Source organism: Poeciliopsis prolifica, unplaced genomic scaffold (assembly GCF_027474105.1).
Source record: "Poeciliopsis prolifica strain line A6 unplaced genomic scaffold, Auburn_PproV2 SCAFFOLD065, whole genome shotgun sequence".
Taxonomy (NCBI): domain Eukaryota; kingdom Metazoa; phylum Chordata; class Actinopteri; order Cyprinodontiformes; family Poeciliidae; genus Poeciliopsis; species Poeciliopsis prolifica.
In genome coordinates this window covers 319178-341069 of record NW_026562440.1, presented here as the reverse complement: position 1 = coordinate 341069, position 21892 = coordinate 319178, and the positions used below count along the sequence as shown (strand labels likewise).

The 21892-nt window shown below is 37.3% G+C and overlaps 1 protein-coding gene across 3 annotated transcripts; it reads left to right on the top strand.

The window, feature by feature from the left end:
* The first annotated feature begins 7285 nt into the window (after positions 1 to 7285).
* Positions 7286 to 21654, top strand: si:ch211-225h24.2 (uncharacterized protein LOC564539 homolog). Of its 3 annotated transcripts, none has more exons than XM_055020007.1 (5): positions 7286 to 7595; positions 7653 to 7768; positions 13898 to 13951; positions 18418 to 18533; positions 19223 to 21654. In XM_055020007.1, exons 2-5 carry the CDS (start codon positions 7682 to 7684, stop codon positions 19659 to 19661), a joined length of 696 nt encoding a protein of 231 aa, XP_054875982.1. In that variant the 5' UTR covers positions 7286 to 7595; positions 7653 to 7681; the 3' UTR covers positions 19662 to 21654. The 3 variants fall into 3 exon arrangements, with proteins under 3 accessions (XP_054875982.1, XP_054875981.1, XP_054875980.1); XM_055020005.1 differs by having other exon boundaries at positions 7288 to 7595; positions 7674 to 7768; XM_055020006.1 differs by having other exon boundaries at positions 7286 to 7768.
* The last annotated feature ends 238 nt before the right edge of the window (positions 21655 to 21892 follow it).

Here is a 21892-nt window from a genome sequence, read left to right as displayed (position 1 = left end):
TGGTGTGACTTGTGTTTTCTTTGACATACGGTGTCTTGACATAGGCCGGTTGACTAGTTTGCAAGAACTTACATGAAAGAAGGCAGCAGTACCTGCTATGTCCAGTAGATGTCAGCAAACAACACGTGAATAATTTGTCTCCAATAGTTTGAAGATTTGACAGAATTGAAATTAAACAGATTAAACAAACGTATGTTTAGAAAGGGGGACTAATATATAATATAATTTTAGAAAAAGAAAATTATTTTTGCACAAGTATAAAAGTTGGTATAGAATATGAGTCTTTCTAATTTATTTAATATATAGATATTATCATTTGTTTTTTGTGGATTTTATGTGTCTGGAAAGATTTGTAGTAAATGTGATTTGACAATAAGTCATGTTTGTAATTCAGTCTGATCCAATAACAGACATAAAAAAATAAAAATAAAATAAAATAAAATAAAATTTGATTGATTGAAAAGACAATTTTCCGCTAAATATAATGTCTAATATTGCATTCAGAAAAAAAAAAAAAAAAAAACATAGAGCAATGGGTGCCAGCTTTAGTAATTAAGCTATACCATCCTGAAAATTTTGGGAGCATCCCTTTTCCAATCCACCTGTCTCAAATGAGTAGCTCGTTACAAGGCCTCTGTAGAGGTGGATAACTGATGACTTAATTCAAGTGTGTTGAAGCAAGAATGTATTTAAAATATGCAGGAGAGTAACTATTCAGGACTGGAGCAGGAGTTGGGCATTCTACCCCCTGCCCCACCTGAACTCTTGCGACCCCTTGGAAATGTGTTTGTTTCTAAATAGCAACCTGATTAAACATAGTTTAGCTTAAGTGAGCTGATCTGCTCACTAGGCAGTCAGCTCCAGAGCTGCTAGTCGCTGCCACCTGATACTGGAGGCTTAGGCGTGGAGTTCTGACCCAATTACCGACGTAAGCTGCTTTAATAAAAGCAAACTCTGTAGCCAAGCGCTTGCATGTCAAGTGTTACAGTTCTGGCACCTACAGATTAGAGGTGAATGCATGGAAATATACTGAGTGAATGTAACTCATATGAGTTCCTGATGTTGGCTGTGACCTGCTCTTTGGTTGGCGCTTAGACACGTAATTAGACCCATGTGGTTTATGCAGGTGGAGACACAAGTAGAGCTAGACATTTTTTTTTATTTTTATAAACTTTCCCCTCCCTCAGGTAAGAGAAGAATCCCAGACAGAGACAGCTTCTTTCTTCACTCCCTCCATGTTAACAGATGTGAACACATACAAACAGAGGACCTTTGTGTTTCTATTTCAACTCATTCAGGAGGCTCTTGTTACTCTGCCTTACAGGGATTAACAAAGAGCTGAATGTCTTTACTACAGAAGAGGAGTGAGTGTGAAGTTGTGTTGGCATTTGTTTTGTTTTGTTTTTTGTGGATTTTATGTGTCTGGAAAGATTTTCCTCATACTTTTTATACTTACATTATTATAACACAAAATCACAACAACAGAGTCTCAGGCTATTCAAAGTCTTTATTGAAACAAAAATGAGAAGTATGTAACCAATATGCTTAGGTCAAAGAGCATTCAACCTGCTGCAGGTCATATTGTTGGGCACAGAGAAAAGCAAGAGTTTGTCAGATGTATCACTTTCATGCTCTGTGCAGAGCCTAAGATTTCAGATTTTCAAGGATCAAATCATTATCTTCGTCAAGGTTCCATCCTTTCCGAGTATAGCACTGAATCCCTACAAGATTCAGGACAACCCTACAAGTTCTCCTTTAAAGAGGAAGTTGGGGGGAATTCAAAATCAACTTATAATGTTATCCTCTCATCAAAAACATACATAGAGTGTTGATTGTTTGAAAAAATATACCTACTTTATTTCTTGCAAAAATATAAAACAATTACAAAAAAATTCTTCCACCATAGTTGAGAACAAAAGTTAACTTAATGAGATATTGCAAGTTCAGAAAGTGTTAAAAAATGATCTTTCAAAAACCTCCTGTCATCACACTGGACTTTTGCCAAACAAAAGCATCTTCATCATACACTCATGTGTTCTTAATAACTTAAATAAACAGTTATCAAAGTGGTCCAAACATTTCCAAATATAAAAATTAATTTCAGTTTTTGATTCTCAACTAACTTAAGTATGTTCTAACTGCGCAAAGAACATTTCTGGAGGGAGTTGAGGATTGGAATAATGGCAAAGAAACCCTCTCCAGTCTGAATCCTTTGCATATTTGCTTTTGAAACATACTTCAATCAAAACAGATGTTGGTTAAATTAAAATACCTTGAAATCTAAATCTGCATGGTCCATAAGTAAACTTAACATGAACTGTACTGTATAAGGCCTGCTTATACTAGCTTTATTCATAATACACATTAATGTGTGTGAGATCCCACATGCCATCTTATCCCCAAACACTAAGAAGGAGGTGAATATGCTGAGACACACCTAATCTATTTTGGGTTTGCAGTCTACGATTGATGAGGCTTGACACAAAATTACCTGGTGGTAAATGGTGACATTCACTGTGCTTAACCAGCTGATTACATGTCCAAGTCAATGCTTTTATTAAATGGCCTTAGTTGGATTTATAAGAAAAGGTGCAGAGGAAGAATGTTGCCACTAAAGACACATTCAACTCTGTGTGCAGCTGCCTCACTAACCAATGGAATAAAAAGTGACCTTTACTTTAAAAAGCTGCTTAAATGTGTTAATGAGCACGTATTTTCCAAGTTCCTTTGCATGAAGAGTGGTATTGCCACCTCATTGCACCGCTTCTCTCTCTGACCTTTTGCTATTTTCCTGCAAAGCTTTTTTTAAGTTTATCATTCAGTTCTCCTTCGCCGCTCTTTGAAAGTTCCACCAGCCTTATTTCAGCTTAGAGATTTCTAGCTGGAAAAAATGTGAAATATGTGTTATTGCACAACAACTAACTTTAATAACTGTCATGAAAAGTAAACAAAATTTTTTCATCCAATTATTACAGAGGGTTGTTCTGGAAGAGAAACTTAAGTTTAAGTGTATTTTGTTATTTTGTCTTATTGATAATGTAAAACAGTATTTGGCTTTCAACTTGCCACATTACGGGCATAAACTTCAGCTCAAGGTTTGATTGTGGACCAACACAAAATAACATCTAAAGTTGAAGAAAAATTACAGATGGTTTTTCAATATTTTCAACAATTTTGGTCACTAGATGTGCAAGGCTAAGCTCCAATATAAATAAGTCAATGATTTATAAAATGTGCTGCATCACGTCAGTGAAACCTGGAGCGTCACTCGGCAGATCCTAACCATGCACTGCAGCTTAACTGAGTCTCTGAGGAACATCTTTGTGACTTGGCCTGTGAATGTAATTAAAGCTCTAATCTCTTTTCCTGGCTAACAGTGTCCCAATGTGATGACCTGAGAATCTCATCAAGACGTTGCTGAGTCACAGTTAATCTCAGCTGGCTCTTTCTGGTCACAACATGACATAAACATTACTAATGTAATAAGATGTACAATAAAGTAAAGTAAAAAAAAAAGTCCATTAAAGCTACAGACAGAATACATGTTCACATAATTTGCATGGCCTTTTGTAATGGATTTTTTTCTTTAACTATAAAATTACACCTTGTTCTTTCATCCATTTCATTCTCATGTGAAATAGAATTATAATTACAGTAACTTGAAAATAATTACAAGGTCGTCTTCTAATAACTATCTCCTGGTTTTGCTAAAGACGTCTTAAGTTTTCAATATCCTCATGAGGCGAAAGTAAATAACTGGGGAATTAACTGCACTGCCAAAAAGATGATAAACTCTGCTTTGAAAAAAACAAACAACCAAATACTGACTCTTCAGTATCTGATCAGCTGTTGAACATGTGTGTTAAATTTGTCTGAATGTGACTGTAAAAGCACGGTGGACAATCCCAGCTTTGTTTCCTCCATGGCGGCTTGACCCTGCCAGATTTGACCTGGTGTCTCAAACATCAGAGCGTCTGGTGTCAGAATTGCTCACACGTTACCTATGAAAACCCATTTGGTTCAAGAAAATCCATGAAGAGCACAGAACAGCTCAAATCAGGTCCCTACGGGATTCTTGGGTAAAGATTTGTCCTATTGTCCAACATTTCTGATTAATGGATGATGTTAATCCAAGATTTAAAAGAGGCATGAAGTTATCTCAAAAGTGGATTATATTACTATCTTAGGCTCTTAAAAATGTAATTATGAAATAAATGTGTTGTTTGAAACAATGTAATAATTAAATTTTTTTTTGTGAGTTGAATAATATTTAAGTTTTTCTTTTTTTTGCTTTGGTTTTGTTTAGGAAAAGAGGGTTAGCCACAAAAACTGTTAAAAAATGATTCGTTGTGAAAATAAAAATAAAAATCCTCGCATTACACTTTTAAGATTTTCCCCTTTTATGTATTTAAGTACTATGCATCTGAAATCTGTTAACCTACAGCAATTGAACCTGTTCTACACAAATGTATTTACTCTAATTCATCACATAACAAAACTATGATTAATATGTGCATGGGAAAATGGGCAAGAACAGGAGCATTATCTCAGGGTTCATGAGTCCACAGTTTACTGTCCTTAATTCAAATATAATCAAATTAGTGGAGGTCAAGCACAGGAAGTTGCCCAGAGAAGCAGACTCAAGCAGGGTGAAATGAAGAACATAAACAGTTTGTGGGGTTGTTATAATTCTACCAGAAGACATCAGAAAAACTAAAAATTACAAAAAAACAGAAACAAAACACAAAAACATGGAACTCTCAGTGAGCAAGATCAACCAAAATTAGTGACATAATTTCAGATATGTGTAAAGAAAAAATAAATGAAGGCAGGAAATGGAGCTTATGTTGTATGAGAGTCAGAAATGTGTATCTCCTGTTAAGAATCCCTTTGAACTTTCCCACATTTCATCACCTTACAGCCATAAATTTTGGTGAATGTGATACATTGACACAAGGTATTGCATAACAATAAAGTGGAAGAGGAATAATAGGCAGCTTTCAGACTTTTTCACAAATAAGAATCTGAAGAGTGTCTCCACCAGCTTTCATCGATAGCAGAAAAACAAAAACCCGCCGTCCACCTAAACTGACAGGCCATCAGTTAGATGGATGGTAGAAAATAAATTAAATAGCTCTGTCAAATGTTCACAGTTTGTGATGCTGTTTTCTTTTCAAGAACAAAGGCACACCATTGGTTAGATAAAGAAGTGATTAAGAGTGGTTGTCTCAGAGAGTAAGAACCATCCATACTTTAAATCGGCCTTGTTGAAATAGACTGGGATGAAAATGCTGCGCCTTGAAGAGCTCTCAAATTGAACAGCTGACAACGTGAAGGCCCCAGGATTAAAGGTCACCGACCTCCTTAATGAGTGTTGATAGACTCGTCTTAATAGGCCATCATGGTTCATGTCAACTGACACTAACAAAAACACAAACACCAAACTCCATTAAAGAACTTTATTACAGAGAAACAAATGGTTAATTTGCTGCTTTGTCACGCCACCTGTATTATCAAAGTTGTGGAGTTCTGACAACATTTATTTTCCATCCATATTCCCAAATGACTCACTGCATGAATGTAGAAGTGGGACGTTACAAATCTTTGAATCAGGTGAGGGGTCTTAGCCGCGGAGGTGGCTGAACTGTGGCTATTTTAAGGGGTCAGCCCTCCAGCATAATGTGTCATTTGTTTCCTCTGGTGCTGGAGGCCGCTCACAGAGGGGCAGAGGGATTTCATTTTCAGCACTGTAAATTTTGCGGCTTACAATTTTCACAATAAACAGTCTCTGTCTATAGTAAATATGCAACCTGACTCCTTAAAATCTGGTAATCTAGCTTTTTCCATGCGACCTTCTAAGGGAAGGTCAGAAAGAAAAGAACTGATGAACTTCCTAGATCTCAAATTGTTTTCATTCTGTCAAAACATATCTAGAAGAGCGTTGATCTAAATAATTGATCTAAATGCAAGTCTCAGAAATTGAATGTTGCATAATCTAAACTTTATCACTGATATTTGATACAAAATAATTAATGATCCTTAAACTTTTTCCACATTTTGTCACATTAAAGCATTAAACAATGGTGTATCTTATTAGAAGAAGGATGCAAGAACAGCATAATTATGAATCCAAATTTTACTTTTTGAAAGCAGGGAAGCTCACAAAACAGTCTTTTTACGTCTTACAGAGAAATGTTCAATCCATCTACAAAAAAATGGTAAAAGCTTGTGAAAGCAGCTAACTTAAGAAGTATTTAAACAGAAGAAGCAGCCAAGAGGCTCATTTTAACTCAGGAGTGTGTTTATAGGACAACTATTAGTTGTGTATTCCACAAAGCGAGCCTTTACAGAAGAGTGGTGAGAAGAAATCCGTTGTTTAATGAAATTTGTGTCATTTCTACCAGTCTTATAGAGGACAGAGCACAGACATTGAAATAAGTCATTGATTAAGATCAAAAAACCTTTTCAATAGCTTTTTGTCCAGTCTAACTTGACATGTTATTGTTATTAACTTTGTTTGATTTTATGTGAGTGTTTTAATGAGAGCACTTTTATTCTTGTTTTAGATCTTGATGTTCATTTTCTGCTTTGCCCTATTTTTGTGCAGCAAGCTTCTGTGTTTCAAATGTGCTTTATAAATAAAGTGGATTTGGAAACTATCAGTGCAGCATCATGCTGTGGGCGTGTTTTCCATCAGCAAATTCAGAGTTCGTGGAAAAGTTTACAAAATACAAGCCACTAAAGTTTTGACATGGGGGAGAAGCTAATTTTCTAAGCATGGTATTACTAAACACACAGCGGGAGTGACGATGGGATGGTTTACATGAAAGCGTAAATCATCCCATTAGACTTGTGCCATTAGTCTTGTCACTTGGGAATCTGTTGCAAGACCTGAACATTCATTTTCACAGATATTCTCTGTCCAATTTTGTAATGCAGAAAAAAGTTTTATTATAGATGTGCAAAGATGTTAAAGTCACAATAAAAAAAAAACGTATTTCAGCTTTTTGTAACAAAAGCCAAATAAAACAAAAGTTTCCAATAACGTCATAATTACGTCAATTTTAATTAATTTTTTTTTTTGTGAAATACTCTTAGGTATCTGGTTATGGACGAAATGTTTTCAGAAAAATACAAGGGGTATCAATGCTTTATGAGGGACTTACAAAGTATTTTTTTTAATTAAAAAAAAAAAGTTGAATAGTTTCGCATGAATTCTCGGTCTAATGTTGGTTTAGGCACAAGATAAGAAGTGTGACCCCCTTCCTCCTCCTGCCATGGCAACTCCAGAGTCGGAGGCGTCGGTGGGGGGGCGACATGGGAGGAGCTAAAGTCTAAAGTCCAGGTGGTCCAAAATGCGTAAAAACGCAGCGTAAAAAAATAAAAAAATAAAAAGAGGCAAAAACACTCGCGAAACACACCACCTCGCCGCAGCTCCCTGTTGCTGAGCTGATTTCAGAGGAGAGAGGCGGAAAAGTGCGGCTTTTGTATTTGCAGCGGGAGGAAGAGCCGAAACAATCGGGCGCGTTGCGGCGGTGCTGCGCTGCGACCAAAACCAGAAAAAAGAAAGAAAAACGGGCACTGCACGGAGCGGGGTAAACTTTTTCTCTGTTGTGCCGAATTCGACAGTTGCCTTACCTGGACATTTGTAGCCTTTCTCTCGTCTGCGACAGGTGGAGATATGTTCAAGAAAGCCAAGAGTAAAGTGCTGGTGGATTATGCGTCAGAGGAAGACGACATGTCCTGGCATTATCATCACTCCTACAAGGTAATGAAGCAGACGGAGAGGAAGCAGCGCTCTGAAAGCAGCCTCATTAACGCAACTGGTTCCTTTACAATAGCTCAACCAATTATGTTGGGGGATTTTAAAAATATATATTTTCATCTTTAGGTTTAAGAACATGTTCTGAATCTGAAGATCGTGTTTTGTTTTTGAACTTGGACGCGCAGAGCAGAGCAGAGCAGTCCTGGGTGCTTTGAGTCATGTCAGCTCAGGTCAGCTGAAGGTGCATTTTCACGAGCTGGACCCCTGCAATTTTCAAAGCATTTTAATTGGATGAACTGCAGGTGCTTCAGCAAAAATAATAATAACAAAAAATACGTTGAGATTCTGCGATCTGTCAGTTCAAAACAAGAACATTTTTTTAGTGTATTCAGTTAATTATTGTAAAATATATATATATTTTTATAGGATACCATGTTTACATATTTGGATTTAACCTATTACACTTAAACTGACCTGAGTTTTAAAATTCATGCTTTTTGGACAACTATTAGTTGTCCAACTATTAGTTTTTTGGACAACTATTAGTTGTCCAACTATTTTGGACAACTATTAGTTGTCCAAAAAGCATGAATTTTAGTTTGTTGGACATGGCGAATTGTCAAATATCAACATTTTTAAAAGTATAAAGATTCCAAACCATAACAACTTTCCATCATATACTCCTACAGAAGTCCTCTAAATGTGACGGTAATGTGGTAAATGTGACATAAAGTAAGTTTCTCAGTCTGTGTGGAGCATTCATTGAGACCAGCCTTTCCCCCACCTGTTTCTGCGCAGTTAAAAGAAGTGTCACTTCTTCCTTGGTGGCAGAAAATACAACTTCAGCTTTTTATTGATGTTTATGTTTCAAAGGAGCATAAGACAACACTTTCATTAGCATAAAACTGTCTTAAAAGTAGAATTTACAAGCTGCCAGCGGGTTTTGCTGGTCATGATGTCCTATTGTGAGTGGGGGAAGTAAAGTATCTCCAAAGAGGGAAAAGGGATGGCTCATAAAATACCATAAACACAGCTAAGAGGCTTGTGTGTTTTTAACTCACTGTTGCTGATGACATCAGGAGGCATTTTTCTTTGTTGCCTCTGGTGATTTTTTAAAATTCTTTTTGGGAAGCATCTGAAAAGTCACTAAAGACAAGACAAAGTTGCTAAGTTGTCAACGCTGGCTGATGTTTGCTGGCTTTGATGTTAACCTTCGGTTGGCTGGTTAACATTCAGTCTGTCTTAATAAGCACGAGACAGCTTCTCACTCTTGCTTGTGGCTTAATAAGATTGATATTCTTATTCATTCTTGTAGCGCCAGAAAGCCAGAGAAAACTCTTGAGTGGTCACTCTTTCCCCTGCCTCATGTTTTAACGGTTTTAAGCTGCAGGATTGGGATAATGGAAGTTTTTTAAAGTTTTGAAATTCCTTTCCAGACTGTGTGTTACCTTTTCACCTTTAACACTGAGTTTACCTGACAGCATAAACTAGGATTTGTATTGAAGATATAACCCGGCCGTTTATGTTTGTTGTTGGCTGGTTGGATATTTCAAGCCTGTTTTTCTTGTTGTGTATATGTGTTGTGATCATGTCCATGTATCCCAGATGAGCCGCAGTCGCATGTTTCTGAGGTCCAAAAAGTCTCTGTATCTGCATTAATCAGCAGCTAGGCTCTGTCTTTTTCTTTTTTAAGGAGGTGATCACGAAGCACACACAAAATACTCCACACCTAAAAAGGAGGACAGGCCTCCAACAGTCCTGGCACATAGAAAAAAAACAAAGATGATATGTTTATCTTGTGGGAGTCTTGTGTATGTAATTTATATGTATTTTTATCTGGTGGAATTTGAAATCGACTTGAATAAAAATGTGATATTCTTAGGCGCACACTTCTAGCTAGCATTCCAGTTTCAGAAAGGAGGTCGCAGGTCATTTTCCAGTTTGCTGTCTCTCGATAGATTAATCTGTGAAACTTTTTTCTTGGATTAGTTTGCGTCATAACAGTCAAAATAATGTGAACTCTTATCTAATCAACTTTGTGATATAAAAATTGGCATAAATAATGCAAAAAGTCAACATTTTTAAGTAATCTCAGAAAAAAACTGAGTAATATCAAAGTGTTAACGGTTTCTAAAATGTAAATCTGACATTTGCTATGTTAATAATCATTCATCGTTAATTTTTTTCCTCAATCTTTCCTTCATCCAGCAAAGATGGAGACAAGTATTTATTATATTGTGGGCAACTGCATCATGATTTATCGTCATTTTTCAGCTCTTGCTGTGCTAATGTCAACATTTAAGTCCCTTGAATGAACTTTATTGAACTTCCATCCTGGGAACGAACACATGCGTCCCTCACTTGTGACGTTCGTCCCCGATTTCAGTTTGTCCTGTGATCATTAGATTGCCTGTGAGCAGCAGTTCTGAGATCAGAGTTAGAGTCAACTCTGACTATGATGTCCTGGGAAAGTCATCAGGGAGGTCTCCTGGAGTCACCATGGCAGTAAAGTATGTCCGAGGGGTCAAGAGGTTGGATTGTAAAATGTCATAAACACAGCGGAGAGGCGAGCACCAACCCTGCCAGGGATACAGGATGAGGACAGGATGGAAGTTATGATAACACAGTCTGGAAACACAGTGTTTTTCCTTCCACTTATTCAAATGAGGAAGCTGTGGGCACAAATACAAGACTCAGAAGAAGTTTTGAATATTTATTTTTTTCTGTTCTGTAAATTATTGAAATGGATCACAACTCAAATATGTTGAACAACAACAAAATTCACAATAAGAGGTTAATTATAAAAGGATTCTACATTTTGATAATTTAGTAAATAATCATTACTGCAACAAAAATACTCTTTAACATTTGAATGAAATAAAGCTGGTTTAGGGATCGGATATGTAAGGCATGAAAAAAGATGGACATGCATATTAGTGTTGAAAAACAAGAAAGTTAGATGTCTTAATGATTTTTTTAGAATGTAATTGGCACTGTAGAACAGAAAAGTATGACAACAACATGTTGGATTTCTCAAAATATCTCTATCTACATCTTGTGTAAGATGAGAAAACTTTAGCTCAGTGTATTGATATGATCAAAAACCAACTGTCCAAAACTGGTATGGAGGTCAGATGTGGGGTTAAAGTAACCCAAGACATTTTTTTTATTTTTTAAGTTGCAGATTCTGGAAACCTTGCAGCCATCAACTCTGACTTCATTAATTGGCTAGTAGAGGTTCCTGATTTCAACAGAAGCATATATTTATTTATGGTAGAAGTGGTCACCTTTCTTATGTAGTTTATTAATAATCTCTTAGGGTTATGTTAAAACAGTCTCAGGTATTAATTTTGGAACAGATGGCTTTTTTTAGATCAAAACTGAACATTGGTGGCAGACAGGTTCAGACAATGTGTAAAGGAATGAAACACCCTAAGATGGAGAGCAAGAAGGAAGATAAAAGGTAAAGTGATAATAAAACACAGACTAAAGACACTATCATTCTCCTCCTGCCTCCATCCCGCTCTGGGCCATCTGCACAGCCTCTGCCTGTTTTTCTCCTTCATCGCTTCACTATTGAAGTTCAGCTGTAAACCTGAAGGAGGGAATATTTGCCTTTAGCTTAAAGCTCATCGCACCTGAATACTGAGTGAACGCCTCTGTGATTCTATCACAGATCACGAAAGCTTACCATGGAACTGAACTGAACTTAAAGACAACCTCTTATCTGAAGCATTAGGCTTTGAAGGAGGAAAACAGAAGATTAAATAAAGTTAATCTTTTGATGAAGGGAAGAGGGTTTAAGTTAAATGAGGATTTGTCTCATCTCCTAAATTCAAGTTAATCTTTTCAAAATTCTAAATATATTTTGGTGTTGAGGGAAATAAGCTTATGGCATTTAAATGGAGGACTCTGTAACTTTGTTTGCTTACACAATCATAGATACTAACAATACCAATATTCTAATAGTAAATTAATGTGACAACAGGGAACTAAAATGGTATGCAAAAAGTGAATGTATCTACACCAGCATATCTCTTTAGGAAAGAAATGAGAAAGCTATGCAAAATACTTTTGAACTTATCAATAATTTGCTTGGTTCTGTGATAGAGGATGTCAAACCATGAAAGTAAAGAAAGATGTACCTTTTGATAGATATTTATAATATATGGCTGGCTTGAACACAGGCACAGGCTGTGGGCTTTTCCCCTGAAAAATAAATAATGTTATCTAAGTTGACTTTTTCTGGTCAGTCTTGGTGTTGCTGAGTGTTGACCTGATTAGTTTAATTCAATAAAAAGGCCTTAGTGATACATATACAAAGCTCTTTGTTTGGGTCAGTAAGCCTCTTGTAGCTATGCAGACTTCTTCCTTCTAGGTGTATTGAATCTGTAACCAGGTGCCTAAATAGTGGTGTGTTTCCAAAATGTTGAACTAGTCAACACTGTGGTGCAGTGATGGTGAAACTCTTTTTGTGCCCAGAATGTGAAGCATTCAAGAACTGTCAGTAAATACTTTTTGTGTTTGTGTGTGTTGATTGTACAAGTGTGTCTTTGTGGCCTTTCGAAACATGAAAGCAAAACATTAAGATAAAATGAATGTTAATTTCTCCTTGATAAACAATAAACAAACTTCTGTTGATTCTTGTTAGGGATATTTAACATCATACTCCCACCTCCTCCTTCTCCCTCATTTTAAAGTTGCTAATGTCTCTAGGCTTTAACCATAATCTGTAATCAGTGTGTGTGTTTTCTTTGATCAGCTTCTGTGGCACACACTCAAAAGACCTTGTTCAGACTTGTGCAGCCATCGTTATTCCTCCTTCTCTGCCTCTGAGTTCTTAGATGTTAGATGATTTTGGGGTTTAGACTCTTTTTGAAGAAGTTCTGGCTTTGCTTTAAGAGACTCAATACTTATCTGCACATTTGATGCTTTCGGACTGCCTGCCTTTTATCATTTACTGTCTCTTAATGCCTTGGGTGAGTTTCTAAACCAGATTTGTCTTCAAGCACAGTTAAAATCACAGTTGTGTTTCATTTATTTTGTATATGTACATCTTATTAGCATTGTTCATTGGAGAACTACTAGAAAAAAACTGGAGCAGTTGCAGAGATTTAGGCTAATTGTTGTAGAAATAGTGTCTAAAAGGCTAGAACCAATGTAAAGTGTCAATAAAATAAAACGATTTGTGAAATGTAAACAATTTTAGTTATTTAAACAGAAAAATGGAACATCACTGGTCAGATTTAGGAAATAATTTTCTCTTTAGGGCTGTGAGTCCAACACCTTGCCACTGCCTGACTGTCTTTTTGTTTTTAGAACAACGCTTCAGTTTTTGTAGCATAATTTCAACAAGGTTTCAGGAACATTCATCAGGGATTAGGTCCATATTGGCATCTGTCTTGTGTCCCAAAGGTGCTCAGTTGGATTGAGAGCTGGTGGCTCTGGAGGCAGTTGGAGAACAATGAACTCATTGTCATGTGCAGGAAGCAAGTTTAAGATGATTTGAATTTTGTGATATGTTGCTTAGTGAACCAACAGAGCAAAAGTGCGGCAAGAAAATATGCCCATACCATTAGACAACCAGCAGCAGGCTCAACCATTAACATCATGCCATAGTGCCACACACTTGATGCAGTTCTTTTCTTCAATGCACTTTACTTTGCATTGATTTGTAGATATTCATCATGAACTGTTTTAACAGACAAGACATTGGAACTTTTAATAAGTCTGAACAGTGAAATGAAAACACTAGACATTCAAAGATCGGGTAAAAAGGGAAAATTAGTTTGAGTTATCAAACACAATTGAACCAAAATAATCCTCAAATCCCAACAGTGCAGCATACATGCCCAAGGTGAAGGTTTGTTTTCTTTGTCCTTTGTTTAAATCTGCCCTTGGAGCTCGGTGGTTTCCTCGTATCCTCCCCACTCCTCCAGCCGTGCCGCCATCTAGCCCTCTGAAAACTGTGTTTATCTTCCAACAGTTGCCCTCCCTTTCACAGGAAAATATGCACACACTCCTAAAACAAACACATACACCATGGTTGCAGCGTAAAGTAAATGGCATAAGCTGGTTTGTTGAGTGTCTGTTGGTGTTTTGTCTGATTGTGTTTCCCTGTGTGTGTTGCAGGACAAAGACCTGGGAGAGGAAGAGGAGGAGGACGCTGGCACTGCGATAGCCAAGGTACATGACAACATCACAGCTGCTTGCACGTTGCAACGATGAAAACACGCTATCAGCTGCCAAACATGCATGCAGTTCAAACTGTTTTAGCTTTGACAGATGGTCCTCAAAGATATGGACAAAACGTTTGGTTATTTATCTCTTCACACACATCCCTGCAGCATCACCAGCAGACACAATCTTACGTTGCCAAAAAGATCCCAAGTTTTAAAATCACATCAGGGCTTGTAAATTCATAATGTCTAAACTGGGTCAGACAGTCTTTTCTGAGGAGAGGTTACGCTGTCCCACAGAGTTAAGGCTGCAGGGCGAGAGAACTGCTGAGGCTGCAGTGTTTCTCTGTAAACAAACCAGCTATCGTCCCTATCTTTGCATATTGTGCTGTTGTTCTTTACCTCTGGCAAACATGTTGTCATAGGTGATGTCATTTATGTTATTCGCTGGATCTTTTAACATTGCTGCTATTTTTAATCACCTTAAAAACAGCAGCAACAGCAACACTGTATACAGTGTTCTCACATTATAGTTCACATTATAATGTGAATGTGAACACTGTGTACAGTGTTCTCATATTAGTACTTATTTAGGGTACTAAAGTTATCAATGTCCATATTACTGTGTGATTACAAGCTAGAGATATTAATGGTTCTTACACACAGTTAAAACAGATTTTTACACACTTGATATCCAGCTTTAGGTCTGTTAGGATCACTAAAATTATTTCTGTTTGCTAAATGCCAGACATAATCTGACTTTCTTTAGGTGATTTTTTTTCTTCTTCAAATTCAAAAAACAACAATAGCTTGCTGGAGCTTTGGTCCATTCCTTCTGACTCCACTAGTGGTACCTTTTCAGAGCTGCTGCAGTGTTGCTGATGTTGCTCTCTATTTTGTGAAGTGAATGGCCAGACATTTTTATTTCAGTTTCATGAGATCCCCAGAAAATAAGCTATTTTTCTCTGAGTTTTTTCCGCACTGGGATCTGCCTTTTTTGATGCTTTTGAAATAATGGCTTCTTCATTGCATGTCATTTCATCTCATGTCCATATAAAACTTGTTTCACTGGAAATAATGACTCTTTCTCCCCACCTTTTTGGTCTTTAGTGCAATGAGTCGAAGAACAAATGATCTCTGAACATTTCTAATGAAGCATTGACCGGTTTGTTTTGCAGTGACGGAACAACACAAGACAGGGAATAAAAGAAAGGACATATCTTAGGAAGCAAAGTAGCACACAAGGAACTAAGAAGGAAGTAAAAAGGAAAGACAACTTATAGACAATTGGATAATAAGTAAATTCTGCAAAGATTATAGTGGTCCATACTGTTCGTTTCATTTTCTAAACATATCCAGACTGGGAAAATACTGGGCTTGAGATTCCAGACTTTTCCAGCTGCATAGGAGCCCCAATTTCATCCTCGTGCCACTTAAATGTTTTATTTCTGATGCGTTTTGACAACACGTCGGCCTCTCTCTGAGCAGGTGATTGTCTCTCATCGCCCAGTTCATGAGAGATGTGTATCATCTCATATTCTGTGCTGACAGCGAGTCCTCATCCAGAGGGGTGGTTGTCTGCATGTGTGAAGATTGACTGCAAGTCAAACACAGGGTGCCGTGTTGTCTCTGAACTCTGGCCTGCTGCCGCATTTTACCTCCAGCTCCTAAGTGCAACCCTCGTTGGAAGCACATATTTGATGATGTGTCCTGTTGGTGAGGTGGAGGGGGGTATTTGGCCGGAGAAGGGAAGGAAATGCAGCATTCTTTTGAGGAGCGGTGTTTTTTTTGGACTGGAACAATTGCTGCAGAGGAAAAACAAAGCTGAAAATAGCCACCGGCTGCTTGGTTGGTGTGAATGGCTATCACTCTTAAATGCTTAGTTGTTTCATGCTCACACTAGGACAGAGAAAGTGGTCATGGAGTCCTGGAAGAGTTTGTGGGTTAAAAGATAGTGCTTACAATATAATTATTTGGGCTTTTGTCCAAAAAGGGTTTCAAAATAGTGACTTTTTTACTGACAAAAAATCTACACAGTGGCAACATTTGTCTCAACGATTGATGTCTTGCAAATATTTTTACCTATTGAAGTTTTTCACATATTGTCACTTCACAACCACCAACGTTTTGGATATTGAAGTATTCTCTTTTTAATTTAAGAAATGAGTGGTCCACGGCTGAAGTCTTATGGATGTCTCTACTCACGTCGTTCTTCCAGAGAGTGAAGTTTTTGCCTCTTTGCAACAGAGCTTCAGATCAGTCATCCTGGATGGAGAGCATTAATCTACATCAGTTGTCTTTCAAGTCTGGCAACAGATTGTCAGAGTTTGACACCTGAAATGGCTTTTATCTAAGCCATTAGATAATAGCTGTGGCTCTGGGGATATGTTTATAGTCTTTTAATTTGTCATAACGTAAATCTTAAGTCTTTTCAAGTCGTGACACTATGGTTTGCTCACCGTACAGTGTTCCAGATATTGTTGTGATAAATGATAAAATTGTTGTTCTGAAACCATTTCTAAGTAATATATTTGTAATGGCATAAAAATAATATACGTTTTTTTCCGCACTGGGAAAGAATAATAAACCTTAATTTTGTACAGAACACTCCACCCTGGAATTGGAAGACATTTTAGATTTCCAAAATAATCATAACCACTAAAAAAGAGAAATAAAAGGAATTAAAAACCACAAACAGCTGAAACCATAAACAAAATGGATTATTATGTCTCTGTAAACAAAATTGCCCTTAAATTATTAATCATCAGAATGTAAATTATCAAGCTCATTTTAATTTATCCTGCTATGAGCTGATTAATTGCTTTTTGTGACAGGTTTAGCTCCATTCACATAAATTTTAACAAAATACATTAGTTATGGTTTGAACTTAATAAAATATCAAATGAGGAATATTTTAGCAAGGCACAAAAGCTGCAGTATTTTTAATGGTGTTTTCTCTGCATTTTTAGTGCATTAAATTCACAATGTCAGTCGTAGTGTATTCTAAAATGTCAAGTTTTAAATAATGGCAGAAGAACATTCCTTAGCACTAATTGCAAGTACAAAGAACTAATTATGCATGAGTAGTTCATGCGTCATTATGTACGCATGAACATACTAATCTGTGATGATTATTGTCTTCAAATTCGGCGTTTCTAGATATGCTACGGAGAAAATATTTCGATTGATAAGGTATCAGTTCTGAAATATTGTTTCACTGAGTCCCAAAATCCAAATGCTGATTTGCAAAACCAAAAATAAATACATCTACAGTTGTTTGACTCATATCTTAAAAAATAAAATTGAGTATTTTAAAAATGCGTAATCTCTCCCTCAGCTTTCATGTCGCAAATCTGATAAATGAAAGCTGGATTGTTTGTGGAGCTGCAGGTAATTCTCCCTTTCGCCCACAGCAAGTCAAGGAGCTCCTTTCGGCCGGCGAGATGGACAGAGAATTGTTTAGCCGCTGTATGTGCAAGCATGCGAGTGGAATTCAGCTACACACACATTCACGTCCAATAAGAAGGAACCCCTGTGGTTTTGGCATATCTGGTTCCTTTGCTTCAGAGCTCAAACTGCTGAAGAGAAGCTTCATTTTACTGAAGAAACAAGCCGGTGCGAAACGATAGAGGCAGGACAGAAACCTGCTCCTGAAGGAACTTAGAGGAAGAGGTTATATATTTATTTCAGGATATTCTAATGAGAGAATTGTACTTGTTTCTTCATTTATCAACAAGAAGAACATGAGCAGAATCGTCTGTTCTCGGATGAGCTGAGCAAATGCTAAACATGCAGGGCCTGTTTACTGGTGGACGTTTGTTTAATCTTAGCTGCAGCATTCTGAAGCCTTATCCGGTGACAGATCTGATTGAAGGTGTCCCTGTACGGTTTGAGGAAAGAATGCGTTCATGGACAAACAAGCCGCTCGCTTGTTGTAGCAGCTGAGGCAACTTCCTGTCCAGAACATGAACGGATCTACATTGTGCACCTTGTTTAGAGTTTTAACCTGACCTCAGAATAAAGAAACAACAGAAGTGGTTTAAAGAGGTCAAACCCATTAATCAAATACTCCTTTCTGCATTGAGGGAGCAGGCCGAGACCAGGGCGAGACCTTGACAGCTGAGATTAGGAGTTCTCCGTTGGCAAGAAAGGAAGTCAAAACTTTGCTTCATCTTTGCTGATACGGAATGTATGAAACGCAGGAAGGAATTCTGATGCGAAGTAGATCAGGAGTTTTCTCCCACTCAAAAGCTCCAAGTATTTTCCAGAATATGAGCAACTGTCAGGCTGAACGAATGGTTCTTCCTTGCATTCCTATCATGTTTTAACTGTGACACATCTTTCTGCAGGGAGGGTAAATCAAGCAAAATAAGGCAATAGCAACAACTAACATAGGGTTGTAAATGTTTTCTTTAGCTGTGATATTTAAAATCAAATCTCCTTTTTTATCGCTGTTGTTTTTTTTTTTATCAGGAGGCAAAGGTGAAAAAGATGATGTCAAAGAAGGAGAGGAAGGAGAAAAAGATGCTGTCCTCCAAGGATGACGAGCATCTGTTGCTGTCCGGGGTGAAGGTGACGGAGCGCAAAGTGTGAGTTTGCACTTGTAATTTCTTAATTATGACAAACTGAATAAACGTCAATAACATTTTCATGGCAGATCTCTTATTTGTACTTTTTCTTTTCTGTCATTTTTGACAAATAGTTTCACAGCATTCTTAAAGGTCTTCTGCAGTCAGTTTGATTTTTAGCACTCTTTTTTCTTCAACCAACCGGGACAGAATAAACTGCAGTTTTAAAACTTTAGGAAGGAGGGCAGAAAGAAAAAAAATAATGTTTTTTTTTACAATTAAGATGAAACCTCTACATAAACCTCTGTCAGAATCATTCAGCTAATCATAAAAAATGTATTCAGGATATTGCCAGTATATCAGTCATTACTACTCAAGTGTATTTACAGTTTCAACTTGAAAAAGCAGTCACACCCTTGGATGTGTTTATATGTAAGTCTTTACAAGACGTTATCTTTCAGACCTGCTGAGGAAGTGGAACATGTATGAACAGGAAGACCTTTATTAATGACCTTGTTTTGACAAACATAAAGGAATTTCTTATAATGGCCCAGTGTGTGGGGAACACTCCGGTCTCCAGTGTTGAAATCTCCGATAAACACCAGTTCCTTGAGTCAGTCGCTTCTGTTTATGGTGACAATTCAGGCGGTCCACAAAGTTCCCTCTGACTTCACGTTTTGACCTCTCTCCCTTTCTCTGTTTCTTCAAAGGTCCAACAAAAAGCTCAAGGAAGGTGAGAAGGAGAAGAAGGACAAGCCAGAGAAGGGGCACTGTTTCTGGGACAGTGTTACGATGACGATGAGGCAAATCTCGCCTGCCAAAAAACTGGAGAAGATGGAGGGCTGGGAGCCTCCACAGTTGGCGATTGTTTCTGAGATTGTGCCTGACGAAGCCCTCATTGAGAATGGTCAGAACAGGGAGTCGGCATTGTCCCTTCCTCCCGACTCCTTAAGCGTTCCCTTGGAAATTCCTTCGTGGGGTGGCCAGGGGTTTGAGGAGGACTCCTCTCGCTATGCCAACCTGACGGACTCCAATGACCCAGCAGCTGCAGTGAGGTGGACGTCCCGTGCCAAGGTCAAGCTGGCTGGCATCAGCAGAATGAGCAGAGGGATTGCGTCAGAGAGCCCATGGGCAGGATTTAAACAGTAGCATTGTTTTGCTCAGTAGACAATCTGTACCAGATTTCTGCCTCTTTCTAATCTAACTCCAGAAGGAAAAAGCAATGCTAGAGACTGTCACAAAAGAAAATTAAAGAGGCAGTGCCTTAAATTGCTCTACCAGTAGTGGCCAGTAGATGCCAGGATTTCTTATTCTCCTACTTTTGTCTATTGAGAGCATTAAAGGGCATACAGTGGGCCCCTCACCCCTATCCCCAGAATTCAAGGGTGTTTTCTGCCAGCAAATACTCATAAACACTTATAACTGCCTTTTTTTAACAGTTCAAACACAAAATATACCTTAACATGCATTAATGTGCACAGTGGAAACCATCCTAGCACTACCACAGAGGCCAACAGCTACAGTTTTCAGCAAATACTGAACAACAAATAGTTGGGGGTCCACTGTGTGTCATAATTTTTTACAACTTTTCCTTTTTAATTTTGTTCGCGTCTGTATGTGATGAAAGTTATTTCCATGTCTGAAGTCAGAAGTAAGTAATTAAAAGCAGTGAAAATAAAGAATGCACATACATCTGGAGGGTCATCATCCAGATGTTGGACTGGCTGTCTGTTGTAGAGAAGTATAGCTTCAAAAGTTGTTTTGTGTCAGAAAATGCTTAAAAATAACAATAGAAATCCAAGCTGTGATTTATTTGTAGGTCTTCTGTTTCTTTAATGTGGTATTGTCCTTCAACTTTTCCCCAAAATGGTAAGTTAATTTTACTACAAGACATTTTAGTCATTAATTGCTTTATTCATTCATTTTGAGCAGTGAGGTGTTGGTTCTTCAAGAGGGACATGATGGTTACAGCAAAAAGAAAAAAAAAAAACTTAGCTAGCAATCTGTTGTTATTGGCATCATATTGCCAGGAAGCTACTCTAATCCTTATATAATACATGTAAGGTTTTTAGGTTTGAGGTAAATGATTTTTTTTTTTTAAAGTCTTTTGTTTGTGAATCACTATCAAATGCTAAATCTGTTGAAATGAAAGCCTTAATCTATTGTAAATTTTCCATTTTCATTTCTGGAATGCGTAATTTTTGCCAGCAAGCGAGAAGATCATTTCTCGCTCCAATGAGACAATCAAATATTATGCAAGCTTGTTGTACTACTGAGAGTTTCTGTAGCTAGTTTTTACACCCTTTCTTTACAAATACAGCATCCTGGAACTGTCTGAAGCCTTAATTTAAAAGCTCAGAAATGGGTTGTGCAATCATAAAAAAAAAAAAAAAACATATTTTGAAACAACAGTGTGTGTATGTGTGTGTCTTTGAAGTTAAGCAAATCAATAACCATGTCAAAGGTGGTTGGATATGTTTTCTCATCTCAAGTTCTGGAGCTGTATTAGAGGTAGAGGTCACACCACTAGTGATTACGCAATGTTCCCTCACAGTATGGATAAAGTTGTTCACCCTTCTTTCCTCCTTGTGTCATGTCTTTATTTCTTCATCATCTGCTCTTCCCTCTTTTGCTCATATTCATTTCTTACCCATCTCTCACTTCTATCCTTCATTTGGCGCACTCATGACCTGTCAATCCTTGTGTGTTCTTTCCTTTCTAGGGTCCTTTGTTCTTTACTGAAGGTTTTTCTTGGTGCTTTATTAAAATGATCATAGAACATCCTTTCAGTCCTTAATAAAAAGAACAACAGTTAAGTCTTGCAAATTTGGTAAATCACACTTGATCCCACAACTGAGTAAAGAACAGTGTCATATTTCACTTGAATATTTGGGAAAATATACAAAGCTCAACAAAGTTAAAATGCAAACTAACATTAATTCAACTTAAACGTGCCTACATAGAATATAAATATTATACATTTGCTTTGAGTTTCAACACAATGGACTGACTTCAAGGACAAATGTGGTAGAAAATTAAGTTCAGAATTATTCATTTCATTCTTAAGATGTTTAAACAACTTACACTCCCTGTGATGCCTTCAGTATATATTCAATAAAAGTGCTGGGTCATGTTTCTTGTCTGACATGCATCCTGATACATTTTTTGTTACATGAACATGAAGTTTACCAAGTTGATCATTCTTTGCAGGAAAATCTTAATTTAAAAAAAAAAATCTTTCCACATGTAAAAAAAAAAAAGTATATAAACCTTCCATCGCCAGTCCATGCCATGTATACTTTTGTCAAAATCAATTAGAGAATAATCCAAACTATAAAACCTCAGTACATCTGCACCAAACCAGAGGAAGGAAAAATTGA